Source organism: Fistularia commersonii, chromosome 22 (assembly GCF_037954325.1).
Source record: "Fistularia commersonii isolate RoL2024-O1a breed Wild chromosome 22, RoL_Fcom_v1.0, whole genome shotgun sequence".
In the NCBI taxonomy this organism is placed as follows: Eukaryota; Metazoa; Chordata; class Actinopteri; order Syngnathiformes; family Fistulariidae; genus Fistularia; species Fistularia commersonii.
Genome location: NC_141305.1, coordinates 13,558,802 through 13,572,211, shown reverse-complemented (window position 1 = coordinate 13,572,211; position 13,410 = coordinate 13,558,802). Strand labels below are relative to the sequence as shown.

Below are 13,410 nucleotides of genomic sequence, written 5' to 3'. Positions count from 1 at the left end.
CCAGAGGATGGAAGTAATTAAAAATGATAATGATAAAAGTCATTTTATTTCAATAATTAGATAAATAAATGCCACATACATCAAACCAGCCAAGGACCAACAGACCAGGAAAACAGAAAGCTGACACATAGAAACTGCCATTCATTCCTCTGAATCTGTCTGTACGCCTTCCCACTCCGGCATATACTGGGTTCACCCTGGACTGGTTGCCAGTCAATGGCAGGGTCTCATATATAAGCATAGACAAATAACATTCATTCACTATCTCATTCGGGGCATTTTTCCCAATTTTGTTCCCAATCAACCTGCTTCATGTTTTTGAATGTGGGAAGAAAACGGAGAACCCAGAGGAAACCCACGCAGACAGAGAGAACGTGGAAACTCCACACAAAAAAGTTCCCTTGTCAGACTCAAAGGTGCTTCGTGCTGTGAGGCTGAAAAAGTAGTCATTTGAATTTAGTTTTGAATGTTATAATATTAATGTTATAATCTCTAATACATTGCACTGAAGCATTTATCAACAGTTATCAACATATAATCATGCTCAAAAGCATTGTTGAAGGTATTAAGGTATCAACTTATTACCAGATCAGAATTACAAACACACCAATTTTACCACACAGATTTAAAGGAGAACATGCTGTGTAAATATACATATACTGTACATATCGTATATAAAGGTTGCCAATCCTTGGAAAATATGTTCCTGTGGAATTATTGTCATCAAGCCTCTTCAAAGTTAAAAATCCAAAACAGTTTCTCACCTTCATACTTTGCAGGGGATCATTGGCTCCTGAATTGGGGTTATCGATTCGGCAGCTGCACAACAGAGTATTGAAAACAGCTTGACATGTCAGCCCTGAGTGATTAGCTCATTAACTTTCATTGCACTGATGTGATATAGCAGGGATGGTGGAAAAAAAAAAGATATGGATTTCCATCCTTGTTATGAGATATCTCCCTCACTCTATCAGCTTATAAAACCCAGCGGCTTGCAACACTCTGATCAGATCAATATAAAGTTTGAAAACAGAGTGTAACTTGCAACTTCACAGTCCTCTGTCTGTGTCCTCTGTGCTGATCTGGCAGCAGAGCATGAAACTCTTGCTGAAGCAGTTAACTGTTTTCTTTAGATTGTTGCTCTCTTCCCAGGCTGAAATTTTAAACCTGAACTCAAGCTGTGTGAACATTCCCCCCGGTTGACTTTTGTTTCAGTAAAGTGGCGTCAGCAGTCATTGACATGCCAGTCACATTCAAAACTTAGTTTGATAAATGGCAGCACCTCAATGCTGTGGCCTCTTCTTACATTATGTTTAGCATGAAAGTACTCTAAACAGATCTATCCTTGGAAACACCATCAATAGTCCATCATTGCCTTAACGTAAACAAGGGTGAGTTCGATAATTGACATGAAACAATGGGCTGTCATTTTTTATTTTTGTATTTTGTACATTTATTTGGATTCTTACAACAAGAGTAAAAAAAAAAATGATGCAAGTAAATGATACAGACAAAATGATTGAAAGGATAGCAACTCTAATCTGAGAAGTGAACAGATTCTCCAGCCTGGGTGATCTATATTGGCCACACAGACAATCAAACATACTGATTGTGCATTGCTGTGTCGTATTTCATGGGGATCCACCAAAATCAAAATAGTAGATGAGATACAATAGAAGTGGACCATATGATGAGGCGACAAAGCTCAAAGCTGGACTTTGGATCACATTTAAATGCATGTTTGAAAAGGAATTCTAGCAGGAAAGTGTAGACACATATCATTCAAAACTATATTTATCCAGCTCCTTCTCATATTTTGATTGATTTTCCAATTTTCCAGGATCGCTTTTAACGCGATCCAGCATTTAAAAGGCAAAACAATTCACTCAAACAGACATTTCAGTATGAATGTAACTGTTTCATATTTCAGGCTGGTTTCCAGTGTGTAAGCAAGGGATGGCTTTGCCAGAGAGCATCTGCACCCCTCTACAATGTGTGGGGGACAATATAGACAAGCTTATTTACAAGAGGGCAAGCCAAGATGAACAGATTTCAAGCTTGAAAGATTTAGACTACATGCATTGTTTTGAAAGACAGCTCTATCCTTTTTTACAGACATAGTCAAGTGTTGCTCGGTGGAGTAACTGAATGCAGTGGCATAACAACAATGTATCAGCATTTCAACTCATAGCAATATCTTGTGTCATAAGGATTAGTGTGTGTGTGTGTGTGTGTGTGTGTGTGTGTGTGTGTGTGTGTGTGTGTGTGTGTGTGTGTGCGTGATATTCATAACAACATAATGTGCTACTAATCACTTTTCTGGCCGTTATCCAATGACAATTAACTAATGTCCAGTGGGCACAATGAGAAAATAATTTTTACCAAATACAAGGGACATCGTCAATTGTTTAATTTTGGGGATTGATTATCTGAGAATTGTTCAGTATTGACATTTTATCCTCACATTGTTTTGAAACATTGCACACCAACAAAATATTACCAAATTCTACGTAGTAATTGTTTCATGCATGTTTTGTAAAATAACCTCTCAGAGTGCAAGAGATGAATCAAAGTACCAGTGAAAAAACTATTTCATGTTTATGAGTGAAATCATTTTTGAGTGATTAGATTTGAACTGCTTTCATAACAATGGTTTCAACTGACTGTCTTAATGTGCAGTTATAACGTGAAGGGTTTTCATGGTCCCTTGTCCAATTTTTACATGTATTTTTCAATCATGTCTTGAAGGAATTTATTTCACGCGTTCTCAACATTTCTACTTCCAGGTGAAATGATGAATCAACATTACATGAGTATTGACAGAATGTCACACAAATACCTAATTATATAAAGTGGTGACATTTTATGCTCAAAAATGATAATCTGATATTGAAATGTCCAGCACGTGCTTTACCAAATACTCAGTGATGTCTCGTTAATTCCTTGAATTACAATGATATTGTTAGATTAGATTAGATTACATTAGATAAAATAAGATTAGATTAGATTAGTTTAGTTTAGATTAGATTAGATTACATTAGATTAGATTAGATTAGATTCATTCAATAACATGGTGACATGGCTGACATGGTGCATTATGTCAGTGGTATTTAATAAATGTGTCACATTAATATATATATATATATATAATCTAATCATTTGATATATCATTTGATATATCATTTAATATATGCGTCAAATTACACAACCATGAGTTTAAACTCCTTTAAACTACTTCTTGGCTAAATGGATCACGTTTTTTTTTCTTTCCATTTGACATGGATTTGTTAACATTCCCCCATGAATGTTGAATAAACTATCCAGGAAAAGCTAGGGCAGTCCCCTGCCCTGATGTAAGCATAGCTGGATATTAAGGTCCGAAATTCTTTTTATCATTCAGACCTTCCTCATGTCCCTCATTGAAAACTATGCATACTGTGGGATTAGCATACTGAGGAGGTTCATTTTTTTAAGTGAGTCACTTGCCCCCCTCTCATCCTCGCCATCCCACCATGTGTCGGAGGCACCAGTCAGTCACCCTCAGGGACACTGGCCTCCTGGGAGGATGGCATTGTGACCCAAGCGACACATTCACAGTCTTTTCACGCACATCTGTGCTCAGCTCTCATGCAGATTCTTCACTTTATCAGTCCTGCACAGAGGGATGACTTTCTTGAAGTTGCTTGCGTGTGACTAATCAATTTCAGCATTGGTGAACAGGCACCCTTCATGGAGTGGGGTTTTGATCTGTAAATAGTTTGAATAACCTCATAAATACGAAAGGTCTGTCACATATTTGAGTCAATGAACTGCTGAAATCACTATATTTCTGCATATAAAAGTCTGCACCACCCTCATGACCCTGCCTCTAAACATCATACGGCATAAGAGAGCTTAAATGGAGATTAGTTAATACAGATTCAATTCAATATATACTGTATACTGTAGGCTGTTGCCAGTGGTTGAGAATGTATTGAAAAAAAAAACAATTGAAAAGAACCAGACCAGCATCCTTTCCAAACTGAAACCCTGACATGTCACATAGACTTACAACTTAATATCATATTAAACTATATTAATCCTCATCAGAGAAATTCGGGGGTTGTGATGAAAACAGATGAATTCAGAAATGTGACCAACCAATATTTGTTCCTTTTAAATGTATGAAAATGAAACTTTGTTGTTGGCAGACCACTTCAAGTCTGTGAAATACAATTACACATTGTAATATATCTAATTTTTGCCAATCCAAGATACTGGATTCATGAGATTCAAAGCTTTTGAAAAATATCAGACATTTTGAAAGACTAATAATGCATAAAGGGAATCAGCAAACTAATTTGAGTTCACTTTTCCCCTTCATGAGCAGTCTAGTTCACATTTCCATTCTCACAGCTATAAGAGGACCATCTGAGTGATCAGGTATAAATGTAATTGCTCAGTCACACATCTGTGATGTGTTGGAAAATAGTACAAATCATGACCAGAATATCTGCTCTTCTGCGTCCACCGACACATACCCGAATGTTTTTGTTCAATGACTGTTCTAATCTGCTCTGTCAAAACAATGGAGGGGTTGTCAGCTCTTAAGAGATAACTATGTGGGGAAAGAAATGTCAAGAGGAGCCTTGATATGGATCGATGTGATGTCAAAATCAAACCGAACAATTTGCGGGACATCATGCAAAGGAAATACTCGGCCTGCAAAAATGCTACGGGCAGAAAATCGATTGTTCAGGTGTAAGAGTGACTGCTTTGACCTTGTTCAACTCCTCAAAGTAAAACAGGTTGACAAATACTGAAAGGTTTTTGGGTGCGAATAAGTCAGGGCTGCAAATGAGGCAAAAGTGCCAGTGAAGCATGTGTGAAGAAAAGACATTTAAATGATGAATCTATCAATCCCTCATCTCCCTGGGTCTTAATGGTGTCATTAACTGTTGCATTAAGCATTTTTTGAATCAGTTAATACTCGATAATGTTGTTTCATATGTCTTTTCATCCACGATAGCATGATCTTAAGCTCCTTACTCAGGTTAAGATTTTTTCATTTTTTCCTATCATTTTGAATCGTAGTTTAGATATTTTGGGGGGGGGGGGGGTGAAACCATATGCATCGAATTTGTGTGCAAAGCATCAAAATGACAATCGACAGAATTCTTTATTTCTTTTTTATGTCACCCCTCCAGGAATCGATGCCCCCAGCCAGGTGGACATCCGGGATGTGACAGACACCACTGCCCTGGTGACGTGGTTCCAGCCTGTCGCCGAGGTGGACGGGGTCACTGTGTCCTACAGGCCCAGCTCCCGTCCTGATGACCGCTACGTTGTCGAGCTGTCATCCACTGATACCCAGTACCATCTGGGAAGCCTCAATCCGGACACCAGATATGAAGTATCTCTGTCAGCCCGTAGGGGAGAGCAGACCAGCGTTCCTGTCTATGAGTCCTTCCTCACAGGTAACCATAAATTCTAAATATTTCTTACTTGCCACAGCCGACTGTCTATTGAATGCAGGTTTAAAAGCGGCGTTGTTCTGTGTCTCAGCCGGGGAGACTGACTGGACCACACATGCTTCACTTACGGCTAAACTTTTATGAGAAAGGATATTTTGCTGATGTGTGTTTGTTCTTTGAAGAACCAACTGCCCTCCCAAGAGTAATGAGGAGAATTCAGTTAGGTTCTGGAAAGGATTAACATCTGTAAAAAGTCTAATCCGTAAGTGTGTGTGTGGGTGTGTGTTGCAGACCTTGACGCCCCCAGGGACCTGCAGACAGTGGAGCTGACGGATGAGAGCATCACTCTCGAGTGGAAAAACAGCCAAGCGAATGTGGAGAACTACCGCATCAAGTTTGGACCTCTGTCCGGAGGGGAACACAGAGAGCTGCTTTTCCCTCCAGGACCCAAAGACACAACGCAGGCCAAGATCACCGGTACTGGAAGGCAGTATTACACGTACACATTTATAGAAAAACAACATCCAGAATCAAATCACCTCGAGCACAAGGATGTACAGACTTAACACTCTTTTAGCTCACTACTTACACACCAGTCGGTTAGTTTACTGTTTGACTTCGAGATAAGTCATTGTTGGACGTTGGATAACTTGGTCACAAACAGCTTGAAAAAAAAAACATCTTGCCAGTCTGGGAAGATTGGCTTCGTTTCCAATAAAATCCGTTTTCCTTCAAGGGTGAAGTTTTTTGGCTGTGAGGCAGATGTGCCCTTGCCCACCAACCAAATAAAACCATGAAGATAACAACATTTACAACTTCATGATGTTGCTTTCCATTTTGCCAGAAGAACAATGTCAAAAAAAGCAAATGGAAATCAAATCTACCCCCAAAGTAACTAAGTTAGGCACGGTTAGACTAGTCGATAGAAATCCATCCTCAGTGTCCGGCAAACCCATGTAGCACTGCATCCGGAGCTAGATACTCAACACAAAAAGATACAGAGCATTTGAACATTTGGGGGGATTATGAGGTGAGAAAAGGGACATTTATTGATCGATAATTATACAGGTAGTTTAACTGAAGTCTACGCTTATGTAATGTTACTGACAGGTTTATTCCATTTGTTCCCCCCCCCCCCCCCCCCCAATACTACACTGTAAACTCTTTGGTACTTTGTAGTCCTCAATGAGTTTATGGCAATAGCATTTCTTTCCAAGAGACACTATACTACTCTAAGTAGACATTAATAATACTTCATAATGAGAATCTGCAGGCATGTTCCAAGTATTTATTTTGCACAATAGGAAGTTTCGCTGAATGCATTTGCATAACGGGGTGCTATACTGAGACATTTGAGATGTTATTAGAGGTAACTTATTTTATTATAGATTATGCTAATGCTTATCATTCATTATGATCATGATTATGGTTATGATTTTGATTATGATTATGACTACGATTGTGATTAAGGTTGTGATTATGGTTATGATTATGATTACGATTCTGAGTGATAGTTGTATTAAATTTCATTATTTTAAGTCTAAATATCACAACATTTGAATTTTGGAGTTCATAATTTAATGATTTTCTCTCACGTGCCAGAGCAATTAATTCAGGTTTTATAGTTCTGACAAGTAAGGACAAATTCATTTTCTATTTCAAATAAGGGTTCATTCCTCTACCTGCTGCAGGTACATATTAGCTCATTGCCACCTTCACATCCAAATGACACAGCTGAAAAGCTGAAAATAATGATAAAGTTTCAAGTATTTCATATTTTCCTGCTTCCTGTTACACAGACAGTGTCAGATTCAGTCTGCTCGTTTCCAACATGGAATGGATTTTGTTTTGTGTCGTGAAATGTTTGCACATCTACAAAGGCTCCACTTTATTGGGAAACCACCCAGGGGGTTTGGCATTCATCGTTTAAACTGAATAACACGGCAGCTTACTTTTCTCAGTGAGATCTTACTCAAACAACGGAAGCCTGCACGTTTTCATCCATCAGCGCCGCTGACATTATAAAGCAATGCTTTGTGGCGGATGTTCTTTCTTCTGTTTGTTTCTAGATTCGACACTATGAGAGTGAGAGGCGAAAAAAAAACTTCCCAAAATAGGCTAATAGTGTCTTTGTTTGGCCCCATTTCTTTGTCCTTGGGGGGCCCATCCTGTGAAAATAAAGCACTATGTCCATTCAGCAGATGCCTCCCTTTTCTCCATACACACCTCAGCAGTTCTTTCACACAGTTATTATCTGTAATTGCCTTCACGGTCGTGATTTTATTGATAATGAGTTTCCTGAGCATTAGGTGTAATTTCATGCTGCAAGACTCTGTGTGTGTGATGACCTCTGTGGGAGTTAATAAAGGAATTAGAGGTGATCAGGCAGAGAGAGTGTTTAATTGTATGGACCAAAGGGTCTCAGATGCCCACTGCATCAGAGCAAGTAGTGTTTCTGCTACGCGACAAGGACCCTATAGATCCATCATACAAATACAACAGTCATGTTGCACGGTGAGCTCATGCTTACAGTGAAATGCAATTAGGCTATGGTACAACCGAGCCACATGAACGAGATTTTGTGTTTCCTGTTGGCTCTGGAGCCGACAGCTGACCACTTGACACGCAGAGCTACCCTGCTGCTTCAGTTGGCAACACCGCACTGGATTCGCGTAAACAAATCTCGATGTCGCTTTTTGTTTCTTTATCACAGCTGTATCCTTTTTACCCTTCTCCGCAGGTCTGAGACCTGGAACAGAGTATGGGATGGGAGTGACAGCAGTGAAAGATGAACGGGAGAGTCTGCCGACAACCACCAATGCCGTGACCGGTGAGATTCATTCAGTGTCTCGACAGCGTATATCACTTAGTAGGTCATATCTGTTTAACCAGATAACTTGGATTCACCTCAGATATTTCAATTCTATGAACCACCTCTTGACAAGGTGAATCCATTCTTGTGTGTCAGATGACACTTTCAGTCGCTGTTGAGAGAACAGGTGTTTTTATGAACTGTACCTTTGTCTCTGTCTTACAAAGTGGGACATCTTGTCCGGTATTGTCAAGTTCTAACCATCGCCTTTTGCCTCTTCATGATCCATTAGCTCTTGATGCACCGAAAGACCTAACCGTTTTAGAGGTGACAGAAACCACCATGACGCTCGAGTGGAAGCGCCCCTTGGCCAAACTGGATTCCTACACGCTGGTCTATGTGTCTGCTGACGGCCACAGAGCCGAGGAAGAGTTTCCGGGCACCTTTGAGTCTTTCACACTGAGAAATCTGACGCCTGGCATGCTGTACACCATCAGCATCAATGCCGTGAGGGGACGAAAGACCAGTTCGCCCGTAACCGTCTCTGCGCCCACAGGTTAGTTGTGAAAATATCTCTTTAACGGTACGATTTCTGTTTGTGTGAAGTGGCATATTTAACAGAATGTCTGTGTTCCATGCACCACAAAGTCCAGTGCTACTGTGGGACTTAATGATAATTATTTAGTATTTATTACAATAGTTTATCCTGCAGAATTACTGTGAGCATTATTATCAGTTCACCCAAGGTTACTCTGTAACTTTGCAAGTGTAATGCTGGGTAATCCTGATGAAGTGTTGTCTTATGAGGATTCCCAAAGAAAACAGCAAATACCTTGTTATGTATATGATTTGGGTGATAGGGACACAGTTCCGGTCAAGAGGGCTCTAAATATTTTTCTTTCTTAGATCAAAGGTGAATTATTGACTAATTATTCTTACTAAATTTCCCACATTTTCATTATAATGTGTCTGTACGCTGACAGCTATGTTCAGCACTGTTCAGATGATTCGGGTTTAAGGATGAACTGATTACATTTTGTCAAATGCTCAAGAACTGCAAGGGGATGATGTTGTCACGCAACATTACAAATGTTACAAAGTTTTAAGCGATGAAATTCCATTCCATGAAATTCCAAGATCTCAGCTTCAATGTGATAATAACGATCAGCAAAATCCCATCTCACTTCACTATTAATTCCATCCAGTAATGCTTAGTTCTATTTTACCAGAAACGTTCTTTGACTTTAATTTCAAATAAAAACACATTTTCTCAGATAAACAATGGAAGGTGTGCTGGACAGTTAGTAACTGTCTGAGGCTGATCTGACAGTGATGGCCCGTCACCATGTGTTTTAAGCTGATCAGCAGACTAATAGAATAAGAGAACTTCTTTTTAAAATGAGATCAAGCTTTTCTGCCCCCTCCCACCCCCCTTCAGGATTGCAGCCAACCCACTGCAATGAATTGGATTCATTGTTAGCTACTAAATGTAAGTCCCTGTTTCTTTGCACACTCAAAGACCCCCCCACCCCTCTACTCCCAGAGTTTCATTTATAGCTTGTGGGATTATTTTTCTTCGTGTCACCCCATTTTTTACTACAGCCTAAAACCAGAATAGTCAAATGATGTGATTGCAGCATATCTTTCATGCTGTGGTCAAGGTGCTTCCAAGCCAAACAAGTCTTTTAGTTATGCAACGGATGTACATTAAATGCATGACCATGGGGAAAATTGATATGGCATGAGGGGGGAACCTGGTGAATTTTAAAATAACTTTCTTTAGCTCCATTTCTTGGAGGTTGCAAGCTGCCAAGCAGATCCAAATAAAGACTTTGGCTGTGTGCTTTGTCTTATTTAACCATACTTATGAGATGCAGGCCTCATGCTCAACTTGTGGGGTCCTATATTGTTGGTGGAGACCAAAATGTTGGATCCCAAAAATTTCAATTTGTTGTTTCATGTGTGTTTGTGTGTGTGTGTGTGTGTGTGGACATGGGTGGGTGAAGTGTGCACTTGGTTCTACTCTTTACGTGTGGTGCGTATGATTAAGACCAGGACAGAAATCCGAAACAATCTGAACCTGATGCTGTGTGTGTGTCTGTGTGTCTGGGTGTGTTTGTAAGGACCAGTGTGCCTTGCAAAATGTTCATTCATGTGATAATTGTTGGCGTGAGCCATGCTCCCCTCTGGTTTTGTGCGATTTGACCGCGATGAACTGTGGGTCTGTCAGATAAAAGGCCACATGCTGGGACTCCTGTTAAAACATTGTCTCCGAAATCAGCAGCCCTCTAATCCACAGCTTGGACCGATCCACAGCCTTTATCGTCTCCAGACAGTGCAAACACAGATTGCTCCGGTTTTACAGGAGGCACCGAAGGAAAGAGGAGGGGCAGAGGTGAGGGGAGGTTTGCAGACAGGATTGCAAGCGGTTGATTTTTACCGTTTCCGAAGGTTAGCTGAAGTTACCTGCTGAGAGAATAAACTTCTTGATATGAACAAGGAGCAAACAGGGAGATCGAATCACAGCGTATTAATAACTCTAACACTATCATACATAATCAGGTGACTGACAGCAATTCAGCCATTCTGTGGCAGCTGTTTTTAAAGCTCATTTCAGTACAAATGAGATTAACATGCAAATCTTTCATAATACCTTACATTGTGAAGAGGAGTCCAGATATCAATCCAATAAGATGCTCACAGTTCTGCTGTATTGCACCAGAAACAAATTGTATGCATTGTTTATTGGGGTGATTTACTCCCACAGAAATCATGTTGCATGACAAAAGCATGATCGTCGGCATGCGTGATGTGTATCGCAGTGTGGTGTGGTGTTCGCACCACTGGGGCGGTGGTTTCGGGTTGAAGATGAATGCGCTTGTAATGAGTGTGTGTCAAATTGCAGATATCAAAGGGATGAGGTGATATCTGAGAAGAATATTTGGCACACAACTTCAGTTGCATGTATTGATAAGAGGATCACTTCAAGGTTATTAAATCATACACACACACACACACACACACACACACACACACACACACACACACACAAACACACACAGACATACAATCTCGCTAATAAAACATACAAATTTTCTATTTACATCAAACTCTTCATTGGCAATGGGTTTTTTTTTTCATCAACCAAACATCACTTATGTTGATGGGCAGCTAGACACCTGCTGAGTTGAGAATACATTTTCTGCTTATGATATGGAGTCACTCGCAGAAAGACACACACATGCCATTTTTCTTATTTAAAAAAAAATTGTAGAAGAAAAAAAAAGTAGAATTTAATAATACATTAAAGATTTTATTAAAATCTATAACCAGTAAATACAGATTTATGCTTTTGCCCTGACCTCCTACGCCATCACCCAAATGCAGATTTTTTTTTCTTTTTCAACATAGCAGTTTTAGAATGTATCTTTTCCACAAAATAAACTAATGAACGTAATGTGCTGCTTGTATTAAAAATGTTTTGCAGTCTCAGGCGAAAGGTTTAAGGTCTGAACATAATGCCAGAAAATTATCAGACTTAAGACAATGCTGAAACTTCAGTCCCACCAAGGATATTTTTATTAAAAATATAATTAGGAATACATTTTCAATGAGTCTGTCGTTGAACCCTAAGCAGTCTTTAAACGCTTTGCTTCTCACCTTTTTACTGTCAGTGGTCTCTTCTCACCTCGGTACAAAGTCATGTCGCTCTATTTAAAGAGCACAATCTTGGCTGAAGGCAAAGGGATTTCATGAATATATTATGCAGTATAATAGTTCTATTACAGACATAAATATTGAAAGGTTTGAAAAATTTACATTTTCGATCTTTCATACTGTCATCAACATTTTTACAGGGGCTTTTTTCAGACAGACTGGTTCAGACTCATTTCCATAGTTTTGATGACATGACTTGTGTTCTCTTAGGATAGAATCATGACTAACATATCACCACAAAGACGACAGATCTCCTTGCTTTTTTAGTTGGCAAAAACAGTCATTTTTTCAGTGAAACTTAAAGTACCGATATGTAATAAAAATGAAATAAAATGCAATACTGCAATATCACCATTTTAAGGATGGTCTTATAATTCACACTTTTGGCCCACAACAAGAGGTGTAACATGCCTCTCTACCTCACTGATGAGTTTTGAGGTTGTAATGTTGTCTAATGGGATTTTAGGCCACATGTAAATGAAACATACCTGGAAAGATGTTTTCAAGATCTCAAAAGATGGAGTCTGACTGATCAAAGTTATCAATTAGCCCAAACTTAACCCGCCTTTCCCCCCCAAATTGTATCACTGAATTGGCTAAGAGATGGAATTATTCACTACAGTTTATATCAGAGCAGCATATCTGTTGCAAATTCCCCAAAGGTCTGAATATAACAATAACTCAATCCACCTACTAAGGCAATCAATGACATGGCCAATCAAACTGTGAATGCATGTTCTCTCTCAGTCCAATACAAATGATCAGCTGATTCTGCCAACACCCCATTAAGTCCCATTACATCCATATTGTCTTCCATCCCATTTGCTCTCCACTCTGCCACACAGTGAAAAGAGGATAATGGGAGTCTTGGTGTTTACCTGCGCCATCAATCTCTGTCTCTTTCGTCTCTCCTATGTGAAAGCTCGCGCACACAATGGAGTCCAATTACGGGCTGCTGCATGTGGCTCTGCATGGCCTCCCCCATAGGTCTGAAGTGGACGGCATACTTCTGCCATTGCGGCCGGGCTACGCCACACCTTCAAATGTTAATGGCTCATTCACAGCCATTAATGCACACTAGCTGCATCAGCATGTCTGGCTGCTGCTCTCTAGCTTCAAGTCTCTCCACTTATATGGTAATATTGAGGAGACGTTTCCAGGCAGCCAAAGATAATGAGGGGAATTGTTCTCTCTGGCCTTCTGTAGTGAAAATAGGGAATATTTCCACGCAGTACAAAGCAAGGGCCAGTCTCTTGACAGCAGAATTAAATGAATGAAATACAAATGAGCGCTCATCCGCGCCAACCCCCCCTCCTTTCCCGCTGCCATTGTCATCCACTGTGCTGCAAATGTTCAATGCAGTTGTTTGTTTGTGTTTCACCATGTACATTTCAATGAGCCCTAATGCCTGCATTAAGGTCAGTGCAA

The 13,410-nt window shown here is 39.8% G+C and overlaps 1 protein-coding gene across 2 annotated transcripts in view; it reads left to right on the top strand.

Annotated features, from left to right (window-relative positions):
* The window catches only part of tncb (tenascin Cb), a 57,947-nt gene that overhangs the window by 22,618 nt on the left and 21,919 nt on the right, over positions 1–13,410 (top strand). For both annotated transcript variants that reach the window (XM_086169802.1, XM_086169803.1), the window contains exons 7-10: positions 5,187–5,456; positions 5,745–5,930; positions 8,194–8,283; positions 8,558–8,821. In XM_086169802.1, the coding sequence (XP_086025928.1) occupies positions 5,187–5,456; positions 5,745–5,930; positions 8,194–8,283; positions 8,558–8,821 (810 nt within the window). The remainder of the gene's footprint in view (positions 1–5,186; positions 5,457–5,744; positions 5,931–8,193; positions 8,284–8,557; positions 8,822–13,410) is intronic.